Source organism: Agelaius phoeniceus, chromosome 3, assembly GCF_051311805.1.
Source record: "Agelaius phoeniceus isolate bAgePho1 chromosome 3, bAgePho1.hap1, whole genome shotgun sequence".
Classification (NCBI taxonomy): domain Eukaryota; kingdom Metazoa; phylum Chordata; class Aves; order Passeriformes; family Icteridae; genus Agelaius; species Agelaius phoeniceus.
Window position 1 is genome coordinate 80813732 of NC_135267.1, and position 26826 is coordinate 80840557.

Here is a 26826-nt window from a genome sequence, read left to right on the forward strand (position 1 = left end):
GGTCCTTCCTTTTTCCAATCCTTTTGTCATCTAAATATTCCTAAAGACTTGCACTGTCTCAGCAACTTAATTGATACTGTCTTTGCTTTAGTAGCAACTTGGCTTTGTACATAAATCCTACAGTGAGGATTATGACACAAAGTAAATGAAAACAGTAAATTCTGTTGCTGAATCTTTTGCTTTTACCAGTGACTGGACTTGAAGCTGGCCAGGACTGTGGGGGACAATAAAGAGTTTTTTCAAATGTATTAATGGCAATAGGCAGTGTACAAATAACATCAGCCCATTACAGGATGAGGGTGGTTGCCTCACAAACGGGGACATGGACAAGGCAGAGATGTTTAATGTATTCTTTGCCTCTGTCTTCAACACGGGTAATGGAGCAAGGGGTTATCAGTGTCCTGAGCTGGAGTACCATGGCTACCAAGAATGATCAATTCCCAGTCAACCTGGAAATTGTGTATGATCTGCTGCTTCAGCTGGATTCCTAAAAATCTGTGGGCCTGATGGGATTCATCCAACAATCCTCAAAGAACTAGTTGGTGTCATCTCAAAACCTCTCCTGATAATTTTTGAGCAGTCTTGGGAATCTGGAGAGGTCCAGCTGACTGGAAGTTGGCTGACATTGTCCAGATTTTCAAAAAGGGCAAGAAGGAGGACCCTGGCAACTATAGGTCTGTCAGTCTTACTTCAGTGCCTGGTGAAGTTATGGAGCAGATTATTCTGGGAGGTACAGAAAAACATCTGGAGGACAATGAAGCCATTGGTTGCAGCCAGCACAGCTTCATGAAAGGAAGGTGTTGCTTATCAAACCTGGTTTCCTTTTATGACAAAGTACCCCACCTAGCTGATCAAGGGAAACCGGTTGATATAATATTTTTGAATATCAGTAAAGTTTTGGATACTGTCTCTCACAGGATCTTTCTGGACAAAATGTCCAGCGCACAGCTGGATAAACACATCATGGGATGGGTGAGCAACTGGCTCATGGGCCAGGCACAAAGGGTTACAGTGAATGGGGTGACATCAGACTGGATCTGTCACTAGGGGGGTTCCATTCTCTGCCCTGTGCTCTTCAACATCTTCATAAATGACTTGGACACAGGACTGGAAGGGATACAGAGCAAGTTCACAGAGGATACAAAACTGGGAGGAGTTGTTGAGTACTTTGAGGGCAGAGAGAACCTCAACAAATCAGAGAGCTGGGCAATCACCAATGGTATGAAGTCAACAAGGGAAAGTGTTGGATTCTGTACCTGGGATGGGACAACCCTGGATGTACAGACAGGCTCGGGAATGAGATGCTGGGAAGCAGCACCATGGATCCTGGTCACTGGCAAGTTGAATATGAGCCAGCAGTGCCCTGGCAGCCAGGAGGGCCAACCCCGTCCTGGGGGTCATCACCAGCCAGGCAAGGGAGGGGATTGTCCTGCTCTGCTCTGCACTGGGACAGCCTCACCTTGAGTGCTGGGGGCAGTTTTGGGTGACAGAGTGTAAAAATGACATTGAACTATTGGGGAGCATCCAAAGGAGGGCCACGAGGGCGGTGAAGGACCTTGTTGGGAAGCCACATGAGGAGCAGCTGAGGTCACTTGGTCTGTTCAGTTTGGAGAAGAGGAGACTGAGGGGAAACCTTGTTGCAGCTACAACTTCCTCATCAGGGGAAGAGGAGGGGCAGACACTGATCTCTGTGGTGCCAGTGACAGGACCCAAGGGAATGGCCTGAAGTTGTGTCAGGGAGGTTTAGGATGGATATCAAGAAAAGGTTATTCACTGGAGTATGGTTGGGCACTGGAACAGCTCCCCAGGGAAGTAGTCAAGCACAGCCTGACAGAGTTCAAGAAGCATTTGGACAATGCTGTCAGGCACATGGTGTGACTCTTTGGGGTGGTCCTGTGCAAGCCAGGAATTGGATTCAATGATCTTTGCAGGTCCTTTCCAACTCAGCAGATTCTGTGATTCTGTAACTGCATCTAACCTCAGCTGATGAATGATAGCAAAAGACAGGGAGAGATAAAGAATGATGGAATGAAAGTGAGTCTTAGGTGTTGAGTAACCAGCCTAGTTTGGCTCATTCTCATGAAGTGGGGGTGGCGGCAGCCTTTTTCATCTCAGTTTTTGGAAGTGCTGCAGAGGGCTTGAGACTGCAGGAGAGCTGGCAGTAGTTTCATGGTTATTTTTCATTCCACTGGGTAGGAGGAGTGTGTATGCTATTCTTTGTTTTTATGAAGTTAACTTACAATACAGAAATGTCAGTGCAGCTTAATTGCTTGCAGCTGAGACTCTGCAAACAGCAAGCATCTCATCTGAACTTCTTACTGGGGGTGTGGGTTTGATCAAATCACCTACTGTCATCTTTATTCAGTTAAAAGTGGAACTTAAGGGAAGGCTTTGTGCTAGAAAGGAACTTCAGCTAGTTTATTCCTGTACCCAAGGCATTGAAATGGCTTTGCTGGTTCTTCTGACAGGTGCTTGTCTGGCCTGCTTTTAAGGCTCTTCAGTCTTTCAGACATGATGGCCTCCTTTGGCAGTCCAGTCCAATCCTTCCCTGATTTAACTGCATCTGAACTGGATTGTAAAGGAAAATACTAAAATTGCATGTATAGTTTATATATACTTACATGTAAGTGTATGACTATGTAAATGAAGTAAAGCCAGGATGTTACATTGTTCATCTAAATGTTTCTAAGAACAGGAAGCAATTTCTTTGCTGCTAGAGTAAATCAGATTGCTTTGTTCTTGGGAGTCACCTAAAATGTGGAAGAGTACAATAAATACTTTCATATATTGTACTCCATTTACAGGAAAGATTAAAGCTGAAAAAGCTATTAAGCTGGATGCTGGGAGTGCTGAGAGTCACCAGTGGTAAGTTTGACAAAGTTTTTACAAACTTGTGTACATTTATTAAGTTCAAGGAAAAAACCCCAGCCTGACATCAGTTTCATAAATTAGTCATTAATATTTTTTCACAGTTTTATGAAATTCAGTTATTACCAGTTGCTACTAAAAATTACATTGAAATATTTTGTGAAGCATTTACTATAGCATGTGAAACAACTCAATAACCATACTTCAATAAGTACCAAGAAATGGACATAACAGTATTTGCTTAAGCCACTATTTTTTTGCTCAGAGAAGCCATAGTTTTCCATTTGCCTTCCCTTTCAACAATTCACAAAATAATGTCATTTGACCTTGAATTGTGCTTTCCTTTTCTTGTAATAGTCTAAATTGTGATAATTAAAAATAGATGTAGAGGACTATGGAAATTTGAATTAACTTCTCAATTTTTGTTTTATCATACAGTTTTTCTCCAAGCATGACTCTTAGTTTAGTTTTGTAGACCTTGCCAGAACTAACAAACTCTGCAAATATCAATATTTTTTTATCAAATCAACATTATCAGGTAAAAGATAATTCTTCTGAGTTCTAGCTGATAGTTCCTCACCTTAGTATTTTATTAGTAAATTTTACTGAGCTTCTGATTTCTTTTCTAATATTATTAGCTTTTCCTCTGAATTTTGGTTTCTACATTCTTCATTAATTTTGTCTTTGCACTTGTGGGATGGGATTTCACCAAACTTCTTCATATCTAAAACAAATACTTTTACCCCAGGCTCCTTTCACAATCTAAAGGAATCAGCCACTTCTGGAGTGCAGTTCACTGGAGTCAATTTTGCTCATTTAGTCTTGCATGAGGGTGAGATGAATTTCTCCTGGGGCTCAGTTGACAACATCTCCATTGCCAACAAAGGGAGCACATGTCAGCTATCTCAGGTTTAGATACTTGATTAGTCACAGACATTGTAATTTAATTCGGTAATTCTCTGTCTTGCTTTCTCTCTTTCTGAAAGCAATTTAAAGCCATTCCTGCTCTTTACTTCACCACAGCCATGGCCACTTCCTCAGGGTAATGCTGGTGTACCCCTCTCAGCTAGAACTCTGTGTATAAACAACCACAAAATCACATTCAAGTATGAATCCTGCCCCTCCCTTCCTCCTCAGCCCACAAGACTGACAAAATATCCTAGTATAAATGCAGCTTCACTGGCAGAAACTATCCTGATAAACCCTTACATGTTGTGCAGGGAGATGTAGGTGGTCTTCTGGACTTCACATGTGAGATCCTGTCCTGGCAGGAACATCTAGCAGGGGAAGAATTATGAGTGTAAGGAGATGTGTTCCAGAGGTTAGCTCAGAAAGCCAAATTGAGAGGTTTAAGAGGAAAATCTTACATTTTTTAAGCTACTGCTTCTTGTAACAGGCAATGGATTTTTGTATGGTTTGCAGTTTTCAGCCTTCATGTATCTGGGTTGCAAGTGAACATGAGGTTTTTATCAGTTATTGTTTAACTGATGTCTTTCTAGAGGTATAGATAGACATTATAGATTAAAATAGTTCACTATTTTTTTTTCTGAATATATTATCGGCTTGTCTTTATTTTCTGACATCTTTCTGACTTACTGCATGATTTTTAAAGTGTGATGTAAGTGTAATGGTTGTGCCAATCTAACTGAGGCTCTAAATACTGGGCAGAATGGACTTCCATGCTCCAGCGAGACTTTGGTATATTTTTGTTTAGCATAACAATAGTTGTTCCATCTGTGGTCCCAATAGACATTTTTGTGCTGTGCTGCTACTTAACCAATTGGACTTGTTTTGTAACTTATTTTTTAAACTTGTTTTATTCTATTTTATTCTTTTTAAAGTGTTTTACACACATTTAATTGATTTCATGTTTATTTCTGACTATTTCTGAGGTTTGAGGCCATTTAGGTTTGTAAATGCATCCCCTCATGGGATTAACATTTTATTTCAATGGATTAACATTTTATTTCAAAAGTGGTTTTTGTTGTATGGGCTTTTTAAAATCATTAACTTAATTAATGAAATTACTGGAAGATAATGGACCCAGCACCAAACTCTGGGTGACACCTATAGGGATGCTCAGGTTCACATGAACCTGGTTCTGCAACCATTTCTACAGGTGATTTAATCTAAATATTTCCACAGTTATGTTTTGAGGAACAGCAGGTAGGACAAAGTCAAAGGCCACATAAACAAGGTGTATTTCATTTGTTGCATTCCTCTTACCCAGGCTTTTTTATCTTGCCAGAATTTTTCTTTTATCCTGTTTTTTTCACAAAAATCTTGTGTTAACTGTTTTGTATGCTTATGCACTTCCAGAATAATTTATCCTGTATTGTCTTCAGGTTAGGCTGGTTTGCCTGGAACACTTCTCCTTCTCCCTGATAGCAGCTATGTTTGCCTTTTTGCTTGCTATTGGGGCTTTCTGCATTACTCACAAGACTTCTGTAGTCAGCTCTGTGCCAGATCTATATTGTTTGAGTCTGGCCTAATGCAAATTTTTCCAGTTTATCTAAACATTATTTCACATGTTAATCCCCATGAACAGGAAATAAGACTTTAGGGAATCTTCTCTGTAAAAACTGTTCTCTCAAAGTTGTACACAAACAGAATTTTCCCTGAGGTTATAAATAGAAAAGACTGTGTGTAAACAGATAACGATGCAATACAATTAAGTTATGAATAAATAATATGTGAAAGTAATATGAAATCCATAGTTAATAAGAATAATAGAGAAAAGAACTGAAAAGAAAAAAAATAGAACAAATATATATACAAAAAGATGCTAGGATCACTAGTGGGTGGTCAAGATCAGAGCTAAAGGGCAGTGCCCAGCTCCAGATGGACACGTGGATGTTCTGTCTCTGTCATATGTGCCTGCATGTGAGCAAGGGCCAGATCCTGCACTTAGAGGGGAGGGAGAGTTGAGAGGCAGCATGTGCCATTTGATGTGCCAGGATATTTGCATGGCATGATGGATATCACACAGGACCTTTGGGGTCTCTACGCTTCCAGGCCATCATCCAGAAGTGGTGAGAAACCCTAGGGCACCTCCAGTGGCAGTAGGCATCTGTGTTTGGGCAGGGGTCCTGTGAATTGAACAGGGTCTCTGCTGGCTGCAACAGAGAGAAATGAGAAGCTCAGCATGAGTGCAAGGTCAGTGTGAAAGCAATGCTGTCTGAGACCAAAATCCTTCCTTTTCATCTCACTGCCAACATAATGTTTTCTAAAGCTGTACAAGGTAAATAATCCTAGCCTGTGTAAGATGAGCCCATCTGTTTGTTGCATGTAAGGCTATGTCAGTCTGTATCAGCTATTGATAACCAAGCTGGTTTTCTGACCTTGACTGAAGAAAGTTGAGAAAGTATTTCTTGATTTCTTACTAATTTCTGAGGGGGTTTGATATTTCCAGTCAGCACAACTGAGGTTTTCACTCATGTTTGGTATAGCTGCCATCTATGTTGTCCACTCATACATTATTTCTAGTGTTCTCTTAAACTGTTTAATATATTATGGCTTACTAAGTGAGTGAGGATTAAATGATACCCTGTTCTTTTCCTGGTCCTTTACCTTGCTCTCTACTTACAGTTAACCCTTGTGGAGCAGGGGGGATATAAGTGAGGAAGAAATTGAATTCAGCCTCGTTGGTTTCATCTTTTGCCATTATTTCCTCATTGCTAATTGTTCTGCACTTTCATTTCTGTTTTTTTTTCCTTCTGGTGTATTTATAGAACCTCTTCTTATTGTCTTACCAATATCCCTAGCTAAGATGTGGACTCTTGTTTTTATTTTTAGAGTAAATTTCTTTTGAGTTTTAAGTTAATTGGGAATTCCTCAATGGAGCTGAATTGATCTAAAAATATTCCCTGCTGTGACTAAAGGGTCATTTGGAGTTGTGCTGTTGAATATTGTCTCTTACTAAATCTTTTATAGGGCTTTTCCTAATATTTAGAAATACTAGAAAAAGGCATTTTTTAACGATTTCTTTTTTTTCCATTAAAAATATGCACTATGCCTGTCATGCAGTGGTTAGGTCTATAGACCCATTTGGAAGTTTCTTTTGGAAGCTTATCCCTGCTGCTTGAAAGTTCTATTTACCAAATAAACAGGTTCTTGTGACACTTTGACACACATAATTTTCCTAGTGTAGACAGAGTTATACAAGAAAAAGCATCCCTTTTCCAGAGCAGGTATTTTTCTGTTTTGTGGAATTGCTATAAGGTGTCTGTAAGACAGAACACATTTTTTGTGTCCACCAGTGGAATTTAGTGGAATGGTTCCATGAGCAAACTTGCTAATGTAGGCTTAGAGTTCAGCTGTATTGCCTTACTTTTGATATTTACTTCAGTTAAGAACAAAAGATGCCATATATCTTCTTAGTGCATCACCTATGTTTTTCTGTAAAATTGTATGATAAAATGATCAACTCTCCAACTGTTCAACTTACTGATCAGAATACTAACAGTATTCAGCCTCAAATTAAATTTGAGGAAACATATGCAGAACAAAGAAAGCAAAATATCTTGAAGTAGTCAGTTGGTTTTGGTAATGAACTGCAGCTGCAAATAATTTTCATATCTGAATCCAGATTCTTGAAAACATGTGATAATACTTAATCTTGTAGTTGCCAATGAGATCAAAAACCTTCAGACTTTTTGAATGTTGACCTCTAAATAACTGAAGTAAATGGCAACACTGGAAAGGAAAAAGAGAGCTTTAATATTTGTATGAATACCCTAAAGAAAGATAGAGTAAATATTCTAAGTGATTTGTGGCTTTGTTCAGCCAATGTCAATTTTTCAAGTTGTAGAGGAACTCGCATGCAAAAGTTATCATCAGCCATTGCAGGTCCTCTTATTTTTTCCAAGCCTCAAACAAATTCATTTTGTGGGTCAGTGATTCCCAAAGGACAGCTGTGAATCCTTGCAGCTCATCTTGGATCATGGAGCATCTTTATCACCCAGATTTTAATTAGAAGTGCTATGTGAACAATTTGATGCTACAGTTGCTTTGTAGTTGTGCTGCTTTACAACCTTACAGTTACAGAAAACAACATGTAGATGCATAAGAACAGTGCTTTTATTTAAAACTAAACTATCACTTTTAAATTCTTTTGGAAAACCAGTGAATTTTTATATTTGTGGGAGGTTTGTTGCTGGTTTACTTCAGGAGTTTGGGAAAGAGGTCTGGAAGGTTTCTTTGCTGTTGTGCAGATCCCCACACTTCCTTTTTTGTGGAGGAGAACTTGTTACAGGCTTTGCAAGAACAAAAAGGTTACTGTTATAGCAAATTTTCAGGAAAGTTGCTTAAAACGGTAATTATTTGCATTTAGTTTTGGTTTGTTTGCCACAAACAAACTTGGTGCTGCTCTTGAGTTTGTGTTACTCTCTAGAAGTCACCCGTTGGTGGGAGTCATACAGCACATCTCATTTAGGTGCAAGTGAAGTTAGCAAGTGAAAACCCAGTGGCTGTATGTGGAAACCCTTTCTGAACACACCTCCCCCCAAGAGTTTTCTCTGTCATGTGTATGAGTGGTCATCAGAAGCACAGATATTTTCACAAGCCCTGGGTTTTCCATGGAAGTGAGTTCCAGAGCTTAGGTACAGTCTCTCACTGGCAGGCAGCACTACGGAACAGTAGTGCAGGTTGGTTCAAGGACACAAATAATCATTGTCATTTGCGTATTTTGGTGATTTTACACAAACTTCCTACAAAAAAGTGAACATTCCATCTCAGTAATAGAATTCTAGCAGATAATTTGTCAGGTTTGTAAGGTGTAATGGCATAAAAGTAATTTTCCAGTGAAACAAAACTTTTCAAAATTTTGGAATATGTTGTAGGATACGGTCACTTTTAAAATTAAATCCTCAACTGTTTCTAACTAAATGCTTGTTACCTGCTGCCCTTAATTATCCCTTATTTAAACTTAGATGAGGCAGATAACTTGCAAGTGACAAGCATCTGTTTCTATCAGGCAGTCGCATTTTTCAGGAATTGATAGTTTGTACAGAAATACAAGGTTTCCAGCTCTTAGTTGTTTGCCCTGTATTTGATTCATGGAAAGACCAAAGAAATTTTACAGCAATCTTTTTTCTTAATTATGTGTAATCTTAGTCAGTAATCTTTGAATTATGTAATTTATTTTTTTTTAATAATTGAAAATTTCAAATTGAGAAGCCATTTCTCAAAAGCTGTTAAGTTGTCCTGAAGTAAGTGGATCAGTGAAACACTGCAGCATGCTCATGCCAAGTGCAAAGGAGGAAGGTTTGACACGTGAAAAGATCTGTTTACTACAAGCTTTTTGCCAGAATGGTCACAGAGGAAATAATTCTGACAACCTAATGATGCCTATTACATTTCTATCAAGCAGAATTGTTGTGTTACCGTCTCTGAAAGCTATTGTTTCACTCTGTTTCTACACTTGTGAGGACTGTCCTGCTAATTTCTTCAAGATTGTATTTCCATCTGTAACAACTGTCTATTATAAAAATAAAAGTTAAATTTCTGGAAACAGAAATTTAGCACAGTTGTGGGTTTCACAGCCTAAGGAATGCTGAACATGGCATCCACACGTTCTACTGGTGAACTTCTGTGAATACACATTAACAGCAGCATTTTCCTTTGATTTGGTATACTGCATGTGTTGCAGTAAATAAATCCAGAATTCTTAATGCCTTACCTTTGAGGTTTTTTAAACCAAAGTAGGGGTTTTTCATGTTTTTGCAAGTGTTACCTACACAAGCGTGCGCTGCATCTGATGTTTCCCTGGAGCTCAGCTTCAATGCTCTGTTGAATTTTTAATGTGAAAAGTGTATTTCTGCCAATTTCTACAGTGTGGACTCAGTTATATTCCCAGAAAAAGGAAAGGGAAATGAAATCCCCATTAGCAAAAAAATCTCTGCAAACAAAATATCACCTAAACACTTCACTTTGCACCTTGGCACATCTTACTTGGTGTGTTGGCCATCTCAGGCGTTCTTAGGCCCTGCTTCCATATCCCCATGAGGATGATCATATACCAATGCAAACCAATAATTTACCCTTGCATGGAAACTTTGTGTCAGATGCATTTTTGTAGATTAAATATCTTGGTACCAAAGTGATATGATATGAAGTATGAAAAACTGGGATCTCAGGAAGGGCAATGCAACAGGGATCATAATTAGTAATTTCAGTTGCAAAATCTCTCTACATAGAAATTGGTATCTCATTGAAATAATGTCAAAAAGAAATCCTGTGGGTCTCACTACATTGCAGAGACTGTCAGAATATATAAGTGGGTGAAACTGGTGAGTGAGGGAGTTCTGGGCTAAAATATAAGATGGCATGCACAGAACTGAGCCATGCAGAGGTGGAGGGATGCAGGAACATATTTAGAACTGGAGGGGGAATGAACTTTCTTTTCACTGGGCCTCTTTTGTGCTGCCCACACATTAGCCTTTGCTCACACTACTTTACATGTTAAATATTTCTCAGATAAGGAGGAGGGAGTGACAAACAGTTATGAAACACATGAATTAAACTTTGGTGGTGGTAAATATCACAGACTCTCCTCCCATTTGCAAAGTCTTGTCAGATAATTTAAAAAATTGATCTTTTTCTTTCCTATTGATACTGAGATGCTAAAATGGAGATCTGGATTTCTAAATGTAACCTGTACCCACACATTTCCAAAGTCTATGTGACATAAAAGGTTTTTTTTAGATTTGGGATATATAAAAGGGTATATAGGAGAGGAAGGAACAAGTCTGGGAAGGTGCATGTTATTTCTGGTTTTGGCCATGTGAAATTTATCAGGGCAAAGATAAATAATGCTATATTTAACTGCCCTACTGTGGTTTAATCTTCATTTGAGACTTCAAAATCTTTTCTGTAAATCTGTCTCATGTAGAATAAGCTGTGGATGACAGAGTCTTAAGTGTAGGTATCATTTTTTCTATTAAAATTCAAATTGGCTTGATAAAATTATTGGATCAACCTGCTTCTCTTTTTTTGGCAATAGGTTAAGATATGTCCCTTACAGTTTTCCCTGGCCTGAATACACATGTATCACCAGAAGGGAAAATGTTAATTCACTTTGATTAGGACCTTCTGCATGATGGCTACATAGGTACTTGGCATCCATCTCTGTCAGCTAGAGTTTCTTGCAAGTCTGAGTTCCAGGACATCATGGAGGAACATGGTGCTGACCTATTATATTGAGTTTGTTTGATTGTGTTTATGCTTAATAAAGGTTTGCTAATTGTGGGGATTAATCATATGCTGCTACACTGTGTTCAGTAATTTTTCTTCCGTCTGGGAATAACATTTTTTACACCAACCAAGTACTGTGTCACTTGAGGTGATTATTGTTGTGTTTATCTAGATGAATGTGTCTGGGGCTGGTTTTTACATTACCCAGTAGTAACATCAGCTCAGCAAAGAGGTCATTCCTGGCAGAGCTTTCCTGATACAATTTCTCTCTTTAGTTTTGTCTGTGAAAGTTCTGTAAGCAGTACTCTGATAGTCAGAGGGTGTGAGGGAGGTAATGGCTGTGCAGAGAACCAGTATTGCTTGCACTTCTAAGAGGTGTGCTTTTTACCCATTTCATTAGGTATTTGCATGTTGTTGTATGATCATCTTTTCAGTATTCCCCCTGTCACCACGAGATGGGGCAGGTGACCACGGAGTCCAGGGCTGTGGAAAGACTGACATGGAAGCATTTCTAGTTACTCCCTGCCTCGTTTTCTTTGGTCATTTTCTTCACCATGAGAGTGGTGAGGCACTGGAACAGATTGCCTAGAGAATGGGCATCCCTGGAGGTGTTCAAGGCCAGGCTGGATGGGGCTGTGAGCAACCTGGTCTAGTGGAAGGGTCCCTGCCTATGGCAGGGCGGTTGAAACTCGATCTTTAAGGCCCCTTACAATATAGACCATTCAATGATTAACATTACCCTTTGCACCATTGAAAATAAAAGTTTGCCTGGTGTCTTAAACTCTTTGAAAATTATTTAAAATGTCTAAAAAATTCTTCTCAGGAAAGAAAGGACACATTTTTTATGTTGTTTGTGAGATTTTTTAGAAATTAAATTAATATCCAAAATGCCATAGAATTTAAAAAATGAAATAATTACTTTTTATCAATTGGCTGCCTAGTCCATTTCAAAAGTATAAAATTTAAAAAACCAAACCAAAGCAAGTTAAAAAAACTTAAAGATATGAAAGACATTTTTATCTTTTCTGTGGAAAAATAATGGGTATTTAAAGTTAGTAGGTTAGCTTACTTTTAATTCAGTGGAAATTTCATTGGGATTTCCCTCCCAAGAGATTTTAGCTGTAAGTAGAAGTTTTTCTTTGAACTAGTTTAAACTAAGGCCCTCTTTCTTGTCACGCACAGACAGGGAAATACTGCAAGATGCTGGATTAGCTTGTTCGCTTTTCATTGTTTTCTTTTGTAGCAGCAATCCGTTTAGCTATGGTATGCTGAGTTTATCTGATTAGCACTTAATGAGTGAAGGGAATAGGGGCAATGTTGCTTGAGTTACTTAACCCTAATAAAGTTTTCACTACCTCCCCCCTCTGCCTAAATACCTGAACTTTCCTCACCCCCACCCCTTGCCTTTCCCTCAACTGCAGCTTGTTCCCATAGGAAATGCACTCTGGCTGCAGCTCTGTCAGCACTAGTGCTGCCATTAGCTGGATTTTGCCCAGTGCACATTGGTCACAGCAAACACCCTGCCCAGCAGTGTTTGACAGTGTGTCTGGAGCTCTTACAAGCTCAACTGGTGTTCTGCTGACTTCGTGCCTTACCTGGGAACACTTAGTGACCAAAACACTTCTGGCCAAAATTACCTGTAGCATGAGCATTTCTGACTTAAAACCATTAGGTATAACTGAGCAATAAAGTAATTTCTTGAGTTGTGTTAGCAATGACATTTTAATCAGGATTCACTGGAACTTGAATAATTACATTATATAAAGCAATTCAAGAAAGCTGATGTTTAATAGTCCTTATAAACTGTGTGTGCTTTACAGATTGTGGTTGTGTTGCCATAATTAACTCGGTAAGCTTCTTGCATAACTCATATTTTCCTCTGGACTTCAACTTGATTTCCTTCTTTTAGGATTATATTTTATTTTTGTCTGGTGTTGCATTGTAAAATATTTGATAAAAAAGCAAAATTCTGAAAAATATTAGAAAAGTAATCTACATGAGGTTTTGCTGCTTAACTATTTCTTTGGTGATTTTATTAGTTTTATACAGAGGTGCAAAGTTGTCTTAATACCAATGAAAATAGGTCCAAGGAAACTGTTATTGATATCTGTGCAAGAAATTCCTTATGCATAAAGGTTCTATAACTGTTGAAGAAATAAGAAGAAAGCAATAGAAATTTAGGTGGAGTGTCAATAAGATACTAGTGCTGCTTAGGAGATCTGAATCTTTATAGGCTTACCTCTGAAAGTATGTTCACTTATAACTGCTTAACAATACAAATATTTTATAGAAATTATCTCACATTTCTTTTACCACTCAGTGTCCCCAATTTATGATAATCATAGTAATAATAATAGAAATAATAATGATCTTAGCAATAGAAATCTAATAATAGCAGTAGTGATCCTGTTAGAGCAGAATGTGTGTGTATGTTTTCAAATTTTAAAGATACTAGAAGAGTGTCAGAAGTGCAGGAATGCACTGGGATACTTGAGAAGGGTAGAAGGCAGCTGTGAATGTTTCTGAGGTGTGTACAGCTTCCAACTGGGCACACCTGAAGCATTTGCCTTCCTGGGTGAGTTTCTGCAGCTGGTGGTGCTCACGTTCCCGGTGAAGTGCAGAGCACAATGTGTCAAGGTAAACTGCTGTCAGTAGAGCCAGTCTGGAAGTGTTGCACTCTGAACTAAATGGCCTAAATTTTGGAGATGAAAGCTGTTTTGTCACTTAACTGACAACCCAAATAGTGTCATTTAAACTTCTCCTTGTTTCCATTGTTTTGTTTTGGTTTGTGTTTTTGTCTGTTCTTCAATATGTATAGCTCATACCAAACTTCCATCCAGCCATTCAGATGGAAAAATAAAAGTGTAAATGTGTGCATTAGGTATTGAAATATTTTCTAATATGATTCAAAGGTTTATTTAAATCACAAAAAGTATGTGTGTGTGTTTTTCTTTTCCCCTCTCAGGTTTGCAATTATGTGTGGCTATATGTCTCAGTTTGAAAGTGTACAAAACAAAATCAGGAATGGTTATCTCTTTAAGGTATGTTTTTGTAGGATTTGGGGTTGTTTTTTTTAAGCTATTCCTTTAAGTTATTTCCTTACATAGTGTCAAAGACAGGTTTTCCAACACAGTAATTCAGCCTCACAGATCTATTTTGGTGCTGAAGTTAAATTGAAAAGGTTATTATTATGTATGAAAATAAATTATATGCTTGCAAAATATAAGAATTGAGGTAGGATTCTGGGAACAGCATTAAGATTTCTGATTTCCTTTGTAGTCAGAAGGGGGGGGGGAAAGGCAATAATGATTCTGTTTAGAAAACCAAAACATGAAATGGCAAGCGATGAACTAACACAGTTCTGCAGTCATCCTTCATGTTGCCCTTAAGTAATGTTTGTTTTAACTCTGTCCTTGCAAAGGTAATTGTGTTTTTTAGAGTTAGCTGTTTGTGTTACATGTGCTACTCTCCCCCTCCTTGTCCTCAGCATTGCTTAGACACTTTCCATCCATGCCTTGCCCTCCAAGCTGGCGTCCCCCCTTTCTGGGTGACAGTGAAAGGCAACAGACGAGTTCCAATCCCTGGGGAATGCCTGGGGTGGGCTCCTTTCACATCATGTCCGTGTTAGGACTTGGAGTGTGGCAGAGCTTTCCTATGAGAGAGCATTCATTACATCTGAGCTGTGCCAAGCCAGCTAAGCCCCGAGCACTGGGACGGGCTGGGAACAAAGGGAAAAAGACAAATAACACAAGTGCTGCAGCTGTTCAAGGATGGAGTTTTTAAAAGTTTTAAAAGAGTCACTGCAGTGTGAGCAGTAGCCGTTTCAGGGAAGTTTTGCTTCTCACAAGTAATCCTGAAATCTGTTGATTTGGGAAAATAGTAGTATGAAAATGTAGCTCCTATCTGAATAGTTTGTGGGTATGAGTATAGTAGTCTCTTATATATATGTTAGTCAAATACTTTTGTGACTGGCTTAATTAGAAAGATATATGGGGGGAAAAAAAGAAATGTTTGAATGAAATTTATTTTGAGAGGCAAATGGTAAGGCTGAAATATTTATTTTTTCTTCCAGCTCAGGTTGAGCAGTAAGAGCTTTTTTTTGGTAAATTAAAGGTACTCATGACCTGAAATGAGAATGATTTGGAAGGGCCTCATTAGATACTTTATAGGTTTTGTAGTTTCACTATAAACAGAACCATTTTATTTTCTGAATATCACAATATAATAACAGTTGTTTGTGTCAAGTGCCATTTCATTGGGGCTGTCACATTCCAGGGTGGAAGGAACTATGCTTCAGTAATGGGTGCTCACATGTAAGATCTCTTCAAGAGTAGTTGCTTACTCACTGATTTGATCTGTGATAGTTTCCTAATATTAAACTGTAAATGAAATTAATGTAATTGAAGTTTTTGCCTTTTTAAGACAAAAGTTCTTGAATTATTTGACTGAACTTTAGAGCTATTTAGTCATGTTCTAAATACAGCATGCCTTCTTGCATTGTGTGCAAAGTTGCTAAATAATTTTGTGGTTTCCCTCCATGAGGAAGGGATTTGCTAGTTGAAGTTTTAGGTTGTTAGAAGACAATTGCAGCAGGAGAGAATTTCTGAATTTGTTTCTGACTTGCAGCAAACTACTTAGGATGTAAACGCACTTGCCAAACAAACATCTAAAGTGATACTAATTTTCTTTCCAATAGGAGCACCTAGACAAGGCAATTGAACTTAAGCCTCAAGATCCCTTTTTATATTACCTAAATGGAAGATGGTGCTATTCAGTAAGTTGTGTTTTATTTATCTAACATATGAATTGAGTATAATAAAGAATTGTAATTAAATAGTGGGACTTAAGACAAAGTAGGTGTTTATTTAAGTAGATGTTTTGAGCTAAATAGACATTTACACTTCCTGAGTTCAATACCAGATGCATGATGCTCACAGCTGACCATTCCTGCAATGTAATTAGGTAAGCTGTGCTTGTATGTACCTCATTGTTTGTTCAGGTTTTTTATCTGAATGAATGAATGAAAAGTAACTGATTTTTGGAAGGGAGGAAGGATGACCTCTTGAGTTTACTTCTTTGTTCTGCCATAAATTTTCTGGGTGGACCTGGGCTGGTAGCATAGCCTTGTGGTAACTTTATTTCCCATCCATAACTTAAGTTAAAGGCACTGACGATGCTGTGGGATTATGTCTGTGGCGGCAAGGGTACCATACTGGCTTGGTAAATTCCAAGGAATGTCCAAAAAATATTCATGCATAAAAATCTGTAATTCACCTATGAGTTTTGCAAGAAATACAATTTGTGTCCTACCAGTACAACAGCTGCTTTTAAAGATTGTTTTAGTTATATATTTTTGTTTTATAAAGATTATATTAGATTGCAGTAGATTCTGTAGTGATAAGTACTCATATATGAAAAAATAGGATAATTGGTTTACAAGATTAACTATTCATTAATTTTTTAGAAAAATTGTGCTTGTGCTTTAATAAGAGAGTTGTCTTTTTGGTAATCCACATCTTTGAGCTGGCTGTCCATACTGGTTCATCTCTAGTGCTTTGAGGAATCTTTTGTTGGAAGAAAACATTCTTGCATTGTCTATGCTGTAAAAGATCACTGTGAGTCTTCTCAGAATAATGACTGCTAATGCACAGTGAATTCCAGCCAAGCTTTTTTCTTTCGGATACTTCCAGTGCAAGTCACTACAAAGTGCCGACAAACTGGAAAGAAGGATTTACTGTGACACATTGCAGACTTTGTCTTTATCTGCAACAAGACTTAATGCAAAGTAATCTTTCAGCAGTTTTTCAGGTCATATATATAACTTCCAAAGAGCTTTCAGCAACCATGTTTTTTCTCTGTTGATTTGAATAAGGAATGACACCAGCTTTTGCAAGGAATTTGGCTTTTTGCTTTTTGTCACAGTGTAATCTTGAATATCAGCATTAGCTCTGCAAAAATAAGTTGCTGAAGATGGTCCTATAGTATGCCTGTTGTACTGCCTCTGGGAAGCATCTCTCTGACCAATGATTCCTTAAGCACTTTTATACTGTGCTGTGCCCAACAGCTAACTGCAGCTTCCATTTAAGCCAAATACTCCCAGATGTTTTTCATGGCTTATTTCTCCTGTGAGCTGCTGCTTTTTGAAACACACAATCTCAGTATACCTCACTTTGTTCTTATTGCACTTTTTTTTTCCTCATTTCATTTTCATGATAATCACCACTTCCTGACTGAGTAATACATGTGGTTTGTTGTACTGTATTGTTACAAATTCATATCCCACACTTGCAACATATATGCAGGACTTCCTTACTAAACATTGAAACCACAGATTAGCATTTGCTTTAGGTTATGACCTGACCTGCATTTATTTAAGTGAAACAATCTACCTAAACAGATGCAGCCACTGAAATATGTAAGGATTGAATTCAGATTTCTGTTGTTCTTCTTTTTTTTTTTTAATTCTTGCCTTCTGTGACTGCCATGACAAAATAGTAACCTGAAACACACAGAACAAATTTTCGTACTCTAAACAAATGCAAGTATGAATAACATATTGTTCAACTTTTAGGGCTGTCAGCTCTTAAAAACTTACTGTCTTTGTACACTTTCAGTAGCAAGATGAGGTCATTTGGAAACACTAGTTTTGAGGCATTACTAATTTTAACCCTAGCCCAGTGAGATTGGTAATATCCTCACTAGTTTTAGCTGAGTGAATTGTTTCTGTGCTGATTCACTAACCCAGGTTTTGGCGATGCCTGTGATATAGGTAGTCATGGGGAGCTTGTGGAAGGTATGCCAAATTCCTTGCTCCTGTTCTGCAGACTGTGAAGTTTCATGCTGTGGTAATTATCCCAAAAGAAGATTGTTGGCTGTGGCCTTGATTCCAAATACTTTGTCAGGGTAGAGATTATGATGGAGTGTTGAAAAAGTCCTTTTTCACTCATCTGTTCTGGTACCTCTAGGTGGAGTGATAATGCTCCTCTTAGCTGCTCTGTTTTTAATGTTCAGTCTCACTGTTGCTGAGGCTGGGAAGGTGTTGTCCAGTGTGAGATAATTAAAGCAGAAAGGGGATGATTCAGGCAAGAAGGTTAGTTTTTACATTTAGCCTAGCTGACTTTGGGAGCAAGTTAGGATTGGCCACAATGTTTGTTCTTTTGTAGGTATTGCTTCCCAGGGTATTTTTGTGTAATTTTGGTCACATATTCTTTTTCTGAAGCAGTGTAATTAAAAAAGATAACAAGTTTTTGATATTTTATAGGCCTTGATAACAGTTTTGTGAAATCTGATGTACTTAAGTCTTCCCAGTATAGTCAGATATTTCCCATTCACTCCTGATTTAATGTTAGGGGATCTTATTACTATTGTTTAGCATACGTTTTTTTTGGATGACAAACAGGAATTGCATAAGATATTCTAAATGCAGATGCTTCAAGTGTAACTCAGGGCTACAGTTCATTTTCACAAGTGGAAATCCATTGAAAAGACTTTGAGGTAAAAAGTATATAATCATAGAATCATCAATGTTAGAAGAGACCTTCAAGATCATCAAGTCCAATTGTCAATACTGTCACCCCTAAACCAGTGGAGGCAGATGCAGAAGATTTATTGAAGACTGAATATATATGCAAAGACTGCATGCTGTGCTAGTAAAAGCTGTTTAATTAGTGGAGTTTAATCTGGCCTGACTGCCTGCCATTTCCCACCTTCCTCAGTGTGCCACAGTCCTTTGCAAGGAGCAGTGGTACAGTGCTGCCAAGTTTCTTACCAGCAGTTTTTCTTGCTGGGCCAGAAATGAAGCTGATGCAAGGTGTCATAGCACCTTCCAGGAGAAAGGATGAGCTGGGTTTTCACTGCCTCACATCAGCTGGGGTTTGTCTGTGATGCAGAGCCAGTGACAGTTGTGCACCACCTTGTCTAAAAATCAGTTTTTGCTGTTTCTTATTTCTCTTACCATTTAAAGTCAGTAGAGCTGTACAAAAGAGGAGGATCATAGAATCCTCTCAGCTCTGTTAGAAAATTACTCCTGTTATCACAATCAGATAGGCAAGATTTTCACCAGTCATTTCATAGATGTCATAGTGGGCAAAATTTTGCCTATGAGACCTGCTGTGTATACAAGAAGTGAATCAATCTATGATGCATGGTATATAAGAATTATTTCCTTAAAGTTTTCAGCACAATTATCTGATAATTCTTTATAGTTGTATGGTCGGGGCGGGGAGGGGAGTTAAGTGTTTTAATGTTTCAAATAGCTGATAAAACTTTCTAGTTTAAGACTTATGTCTACTTGCCATTACAGGACAGGCACAGAACAGCTATCATGTACTTGTGAAACTGGATCAGAGTCCCTGGTAAATGCTAGTAGTGTATTAAAAATTAGATCTCCTGGGATTTTCCTTCTGCAGGTTATAGGGCATATTTTGGGTTTGTCTCTGGTGTATCCCAGTATCTGTTTGGGTTACATCAGGGAATAAATTGATACGGTTCCTTTGTGTGCTCTCTACGTGGGCTTCCCTTACTGGAAGGTGAAAAGCCCAGTTCAAGTTGGATAAATACCTAAATGCCTGTGCAGATTGTCCAGGTTCCTCAGCTGGCAAGAAAGAGAATGTTTTTGTTGGAAGCCAGTATTTCAAAATTGGTGTCCAGTTACTTAATCTCTTCCAGAAGTCAAAACATTGCAAAATTATTTAGTACAATTTTACATTAATACATTGTAATGAAAAAGAAAAAGAAACTCTCTGGGGATATTTAAATAGATGCCATTAATATTTTACTGAAGCTGGATCAATGCTGTGATTTACCTTTATGGAAGACAATTGTGTGATATGTGTTCAGTGAGCTGTTAGGAAAGAAGCATTGGAAGAGGATGTCTTTTAGGGCTGAAAGTCAATCATGGATGGTTTTTCAATTCCAGTGGGTTAATTTCCTTCAAACCAACATCCTGGAATTTGAAAGGAGCTGTCAAAGTGGGGAGGGTTTGCTTCTCATAAATTACAAACAGAAGACAAAAATCCAGCCAGTGTTACAGTACATATATATATATATATATATATATATATATATATATATATATATATATATATATATATATATGACTTTTGCTGATGCTAGGCTAAGGAAGAGAAAGGGATATTTTTGAAATGCATTTTCCCAGTATTTAAGGGAGAATCACCAGAGATCCGAGAGGCCTGATGGAAGAGTGCCGAGTATGAACTTAACGTTCAGCGGCAGTTTAACTCTGGGAGTGCCTTTCTTCCATCTCTGGATATAATGGAGATTTTGGTATAGGATAAATTGATGACAGTTTGTTGACAGATCAGGAGAGAGTTGGTTGACACAATAGGAGAGGTTGGTTGAGACAAGCATCTCTATTTGCTTCAGGATACTGTAGAGTGGCCTCCTCTCCTTGGCAAAGGCCGGGCTGCCAGGATGACCCACTACCCTTCAGCTCTAAGGGACATCAGGAGTTGGCTGATGGTTCCTCAGGCCTTTGTTGCTCTTGAGTGGGTGGGAGTAGCTCTCCTTATGTTTGGCAGCTTGGGAGTGATGTTCCTTGTGTGACCCACCACATTAAAACCTGATATTCTGTGGAAACACAGTGTTCCTTGCAGTGCTGCTCTGAATTTTCAGGCTTCTGGCAGGACTGACATCCGGGTTTAGGAGACCTAAAAAACCAAAACTCACTTACATTTGGAAATCATCTGTAGGTCAAAACTTCATTCCTTCATTTTGTGGTTGTTGCAGCTATTACTTTCAGCAGTAGTTGTTTACCTTATTACCTGTTGTACTCTACTACTCCTTGAACACTCACTAAGTGAAATCATGGTTCTGCTGTAGTTGATGGCAGTTACCCTCTCTATACACTTGATTTTGTACGGACCTCCAGGTGCACTTTGCACTATTGGAGTAGCCTTGACTGTAGCAATCAATTCTGAACTATGCTAGAGCATGTTACACCAGGAGGTCCATTCCCTGTGCTTGCTCACAGACAGAGAATCATTAATATCTAGGTATAGTAGGAATGATGTTTCCATTTCATTGAACATAGTGTAAGAGTTACTCAAATGAAATTATTTCAAATTAAAGACTTTGCTTATGGGTGTTTAGGGGAAGAGTATAGGTTCCTGTTCATCATTATTGCTCTGGGACACAGTTTTGTGTATTCATACAACAGATCTCTTCCATTTGTTCCACTTCAGTCGTAGAGGGGTGCAGACAGACTCAGGTGGGGCACAGTTAAGCTGTTGTGATGGGATTCACCTCAGCTGCCTTTAGCTATCCCCAGGGTCTGCTCCTTTTGTAGTTGAAGAAAAGAAAGATAGGAGTGTTCATCTCAGGCTAAAGTAGGTGAAGAAGAATTGCCTAATGGAAGTGCTTCTCTGTATTGACCATGCAAGGAACCTGGACAACTTGTGTGAACTAGATACTTCATATATGGAGGGCTAGGCTTGCTGTGACAAATTCATAAAGGCAGTGGCATGTAAGTCTCACTGCTGAAACATTACAGAATTCTCAGATTGTCTCTGGAATAGTCACAAAGTATAATGCTGGATAGAGTGCACATTATAAAAACCTCACTATTGCCATAGAATCATAGAATCATCAAGGTTGGAGAAGACCTATTAAGATCAAGTCCAGCTGTTAACCCAGCACTGTCCTGTTCACCACCAACCCATGTCCACAAGTGCCACACCCACATGTCTTGGAACACTTCCAGGGAGGTGATTATATCACTTCCTTGGGCAACCTATCCCAATGCTTGACTGCCTTTTCAGTAAAGGAAATTTTCCTAAGATCCAGTCCAAACCTTCCCTTGGTACTCTTTTGTCTGGTCCCATCACTTGTTACCTGGGAGGAGAGACTGACACCCACCTTGCTACAACCCCCTTTCAGTGTGGGTGGTTTTGTGTGAAATGTGCATGCGCTTACATGCATTTCACTTTTAAACATTGTTTTAGCTTGATGGGGATGGTGAAATAAAAATGGCCAACTGCATATATGTTTGGGCTTTTTAGAAATTTGAGTAGTGCAAAGCAGCACCCAAGCCTGACAAAATAAAGACTAAAACCTCAGCAAATCAGTTCTAATTAAATCTCATAAGAAAATAAAGTAACTGCCAGGAAGAACTTGTGTTTTCAATAGTTAATTATAACTCCACATGGAAAAACTGCAATTTTGTTTCCTCATTATTGCATAACAGCAGACATGAGTGTGGTAATTGTATCTGTGCAGTGTGTATCTCCAGGGTGTTGTGTGCTTTTGCAGAGAACAGTGTAACACTTTCCCTTTATTTTTACCCCCTCTCTTCCTCCTTCTTGATGTGAGGGACCTAGAAATATAGAAACGCCCTTCCTCTTCCAGGAGAAGAGAGAACAAGGCGACAGTAGATTGACATGAAAAAACCAGCACTTTGGCAAAAAATCTTTTAATAACTCTTGCAGAATGTGTCTCAGAAACTATACAACAGTGAGAGAAATGAAATGGGGAAGGACATTTTATCTATACCTACAATTAGAAGTTTTAAGCAGCATGTTGCAGTTTGTAACACAGTGGGAAAGCACTGCAGGGGCAACAGCATCTTGTTGCTCCAATGAGTAAGAACTCCATGATTGCTGGAGAGGTTTTGTAAAAACATTTTCTGTGCTCAGAAGAAGCTTCAAAAGCGAGGTATGTGAAAGAGAATGAAAACAAAAGCTTTTTTTTTTGTAATATTGTTTCTCTCTAGGTTATAATTTAGTGCTTTGGTGTGAGACACAACATGTAACAAATAAGGCCTTGGGACCCTACTGAGCAGCTAGCAGGACTGGGACAGGATGCCTTCTGTCTCCATGCAATGCTGCTCTCATGTGGCTAGAGGCATTGGGGCCAGATGAGAAAACATGGTCCTGTGCATTTCCCTGCTGCATGCTGACCTGTATTTCTGGTCTTTGCAATGGTGTTTTTCGTTTGCAAGAAGAAGTAGGTAGAACTTGATGTCTGTTCAGAGGAGAAGCATTCTGGTTGGTAGCTGTGGATAGTTATGACAAAGTGGATTCCCATATTTTACAATTATTAGCTGACATCTCCTGGATAATTGCTGGATATAGGTGGAGCTGGTACGGGGAGCAGCAGCAGCCCTGCAAATATTGAGAAGCCAGGGAATGAGGCAGGAAAAATCTAAAGCAAAGCAAAACCATTTTAAATTTTATAGCAGTAGGAGAGACTTGACTTCAAGGCTGAACTCTGTTATTTGAATTGCAGCTCCTTCTGAAAAAGAGATGTCCCTATGTGATTCATATCTCATGTCCAAGTCTCTGATGAGGGGCTCTCTTTCACACACCCTATGTGTGCCTCCTCTCTGTGTTGCCTCTGCATAGATCAGGCCAGAAAATACAGAACCTTGGTTTTTACCATTTTTCGACTCATCTGCTCGTGACAGGAGCCATCAGTGCTGTGCTTCAAATACGGATGTGAAGGAAAAAACTTCTGGCTTTTCTTTACAGATGTGGTAGAAGTGACCAAAGGAAAGTGGCTTCACTCCTCCACTTAAACAAGCTTTTCTTTCACACTGCATTTCTTATCAACTCCATCCTTTGCTAGAGATGTGAGGGTTGGGTGATGGAGCCAAATACCTTATGGCAGTAACCAAAGCAGTTTCTGTCAGGTGTCAGTGTATGTTAGTCATATGCATTGTGTGGCAATATGACAGTTCCCTAAAGTCCTTTTATAGCAGCTGATCTTCCTGAAATGAGAAGAGGTCATTGGTAAGTGTTATTTGTCAGATTGGAGGAGCTAAAAATTGAGCCTATTTCTTAACAGTGGTTGTCACCATCTTCTGTGTAATAAATTAACTTGTTATACAAGCTCCAAAACGACTCACATTTTTACAGCAGCAACACCTTTTTATAATATAGGAAAGTAGTCAAGTGCATAGATTCTCTTGCAAAGCTGTCTATTTCATGAAAACCTTAACAGGTTTCAAGTACTATTTCTAGCCTTAGGTTTTTTAAAAAGACAAGATGCTATGATACCTAAAATGTACTTTAAGCTTTGAACATGGAAATAACCTTATATTGAGGATGTTGGTGTTTGGTCATATGACTCTAAAATCCAAAAGACTGCTTTGAGCTGGCCAAACTGACACTATAAAGCATTCCTTTACAGGTTCTTTTCCAAAATATGTTGTATAGGTAGTACAATATGAAAGACAGTATTTACTGCAAAACCGAAAAGAAACTCTTAAGAAATCTCACTTTTTAATATTTTGTTTGTTTGATTCTTATTTCTAGGTAGCTCAGTTGTCGTGGCTTGAAAAGAAAGTAGCTGCTGCTCTCTTTGGGACTCCACCAACTTCAACAGTAGAAGAAGCATTGCAGAATTTCCTTAAGGTAAGTCCTAGCTAAGGGTTTTCCTATATTGCTGTTTGCCAGCTGTTATATGTGAGTATTGTCAAGATGTCTGTTCAACACACTGTGTTCAGTAGCTATCCATTCAGGGCTCTTCCAAACACCACTGAGCTTTCTATTAAAATATTTTTTTTCTTTTCAGTTTTAAAATTAGTTTGGACATGAGTGGTTAGCACCTTTCTTTTCTTTATTTAGTTTCAGGAAATTCTCCAATTAATTGCCATGGCTAATAGTTATTGAATTGAATGTGATGTGAATATAGATTAGTTACATATGCTGCTAAAAGAGATGAACTATAGTGATAGTGATTGCTGATTTGCCTGTTTCTGCAAGAGAGTTGACATAGGCAAGGAAAACTTTGACATTGTGATGCTTCTCTTTTTCCTGATCTGAAACTATTTTCCACTGAATTTCAGTAAAAGTCTTTCTTATTTGTGGAGATGAAATGGCTTTTGTAGTGAAGTAGAGAAGAAAGCCCTGTCATATATAGGTCCATGTTCCTGGGCATTCTATTTGAACACAGTTATGAGAAAACATCACATGAATAAAATAAATCTATCTTTTATTGCTTTCCATATGAATAATTTCTGCTTCTGGAGCTCAAAAGCATAAAAGTTTTTCACATGACTAGATTCAAAGCATAAATTTCTATTGTTACAATTGCTATCAAAGTTTTTCAAAGAAATTGGACAGGCATCTTTTCCTCACTATAAAAAGTTCTTCTTTTCTTTGTTCTTAGTCTATTTAAAGACTGAAAATCTCCTAAATTTTGGACAGGACAATACATTACCATCTTCCCAGTTTAAGAGATTTTATCTTGAAGGTCAAATTCCAAAAGCGGTAGAAATAATTTGAAACATTTGCTTTAGCCTCAGGGTATTTTGTGGTGGGCTGCAGAGTGACTGTGGTTTTAAGTCATCTTCAGCAACAAAAATCAAATTATTGTCTAAAAGACAACTGTTTAGGTTTCTTTTTCAGTTGTTGGATTTTACACAGTTGTGGTAAAGCAGCATTGTTTTGGTCCAAAGATTACAGCTACCATAAATTTCACTGATGTAATTTTCCCCTCCCAATAGCTGTTCTTTGATTAAAAGCTGCTTCTTTGTTAGAAGATAATTAGTAAAAGTTTTACTCATCTTGCAAGCTTCTATATCCTTGATTTGTTTTAAAAAAAAAGGACATTATTAAACTTTTTAAATTACCTGAACATTTTAGAAGATGATAATTTAAAAAGAAAAGTGAACCCAAAGCTAGAAGATAAGAGAATGTGGAAGGGAAATAATTGTAAAATTGATAAACACAGTTCTTTACTCATTACACAAAATGTGAATGTTGGTTACTTTCTCACTTCTTTGATGAGGAAATAAATGTTAATAATCTATAGACAGTGGTATCTTTAAACCTACCCTGTAAGTGAATGAATCCAATAGATCTTGTACAGAAGGACCCTAAATTTTTACAGAGTGCTTAGGGAGAGAGGAGAGCAAGCAGTACAGAACATTTTCTGTGTTCATTGTCAGCATCTCATGTGCCTGGTTTAGGTTTTGAGTGTTGTAATTTTTTTGTTTTCTTGATTTTTTTGAAGTGCTACTAAACAGATTGCATTACACAGAGTAGGGATGATTCAGTCTGATGTTTGAGGAAATGTAGTGCATTACTAAAAATGTTATGCAGACCACATAAATCTCATCATGCAAGTTTTATGTCTATTTTCTTTCCTGTTTTTTATTATTTAGGCAGAAGAAATGCGTCCAGGATATTCCAAATGCAATTATGTGTATTTGGCAAAGGTAACCAAGTTCTTTTAAAAATAATGATTTGTAGACTCTGGTGTTCTTACAGTGGTCTGATTGGAAACAAAATGTTTTTTCTTTTCAGTGCTATAAAGATCTTGGCCAGAAAAGCAATGCACTGAAGTGCTGTGATTCTGCACTGTCAATTCTCTCAGTTACTAATGAGGTGGGTATTGAGAGTGATAACTTGTTCCCTTGTGACTGCTCTCTTGTCTTTGGCATCCATTCTTGCACTGCGGGTAGCAACATAATGTTTCAGTTTTTCCTCTGAAGACAGAACATTCCTTTTTCCTCCACTCTAGGTTGGCTCATTACAGTTGTCTGTATCAACAGCTTTAAAAAAATCTTTGTTTGGGGAACTGTTAGGGACTCGTCTGTATCAGAAATTGAATTGTACTCTTTGTAATTCAACCCACTTCATTAGATCATCTTGAGCATAAGCAGTTGAGTGTGTCACTCTAGCTGTGCTGAAATTTTGCCCCAGACCTATGCTTTTCTCAATTGAAAGCACTCTGGATTTTTGTCCTACAGTCTCTGTCTCTGCTCCTGAAAGCCTCTGATTTGTGATTCTTGTTAAGGGCAGT

The 26826-nt window shown here is 38.2% G+C and overlaps 1 protein-coding gene across 3 annotated transcripts in view; it reads left to right on the forward strand.

Annotated features, from left to right (window-relative positions):
* The window catches only part of RMDN2 (regulator of microtubule dynamics 2), a 46997-nt gene that overhangs the window by 9984 nt on the left and 10187 nt on the right, over nucleotides 1–26826 (forward strand). For all 3 annotated transcript variants that reach the window (XM_077175718.1, XM_077175719.1, XM_054629799.2), the window contains exons 5-10: nucleotides 2805–2865; nucleotides 14027–14102; nucleotides 15758–15835; nucleotides 24333–24431; nucleotides 26186–26239; nucleotides 26328–26408. In XM_077175718.1, coding sequence (XP_077031833.1) covers nucleotides 2805–2865; nucleotides 14027–14102; nucleotides 15758–15835; nucleotides 24333–24431; nucleotides 26186–26239; nucleotides 26328–26408 — 449 coding nt within the window. The remainder of the gene's footprint in view (nucleotides 1–2804; nucleotides 2866–14026; nucleotides 14103–15757; nucleotides 15836–24332; nucleotides 24432–26185; nucleotides 26240–26327; nucleotides 26409–26826) is intronic.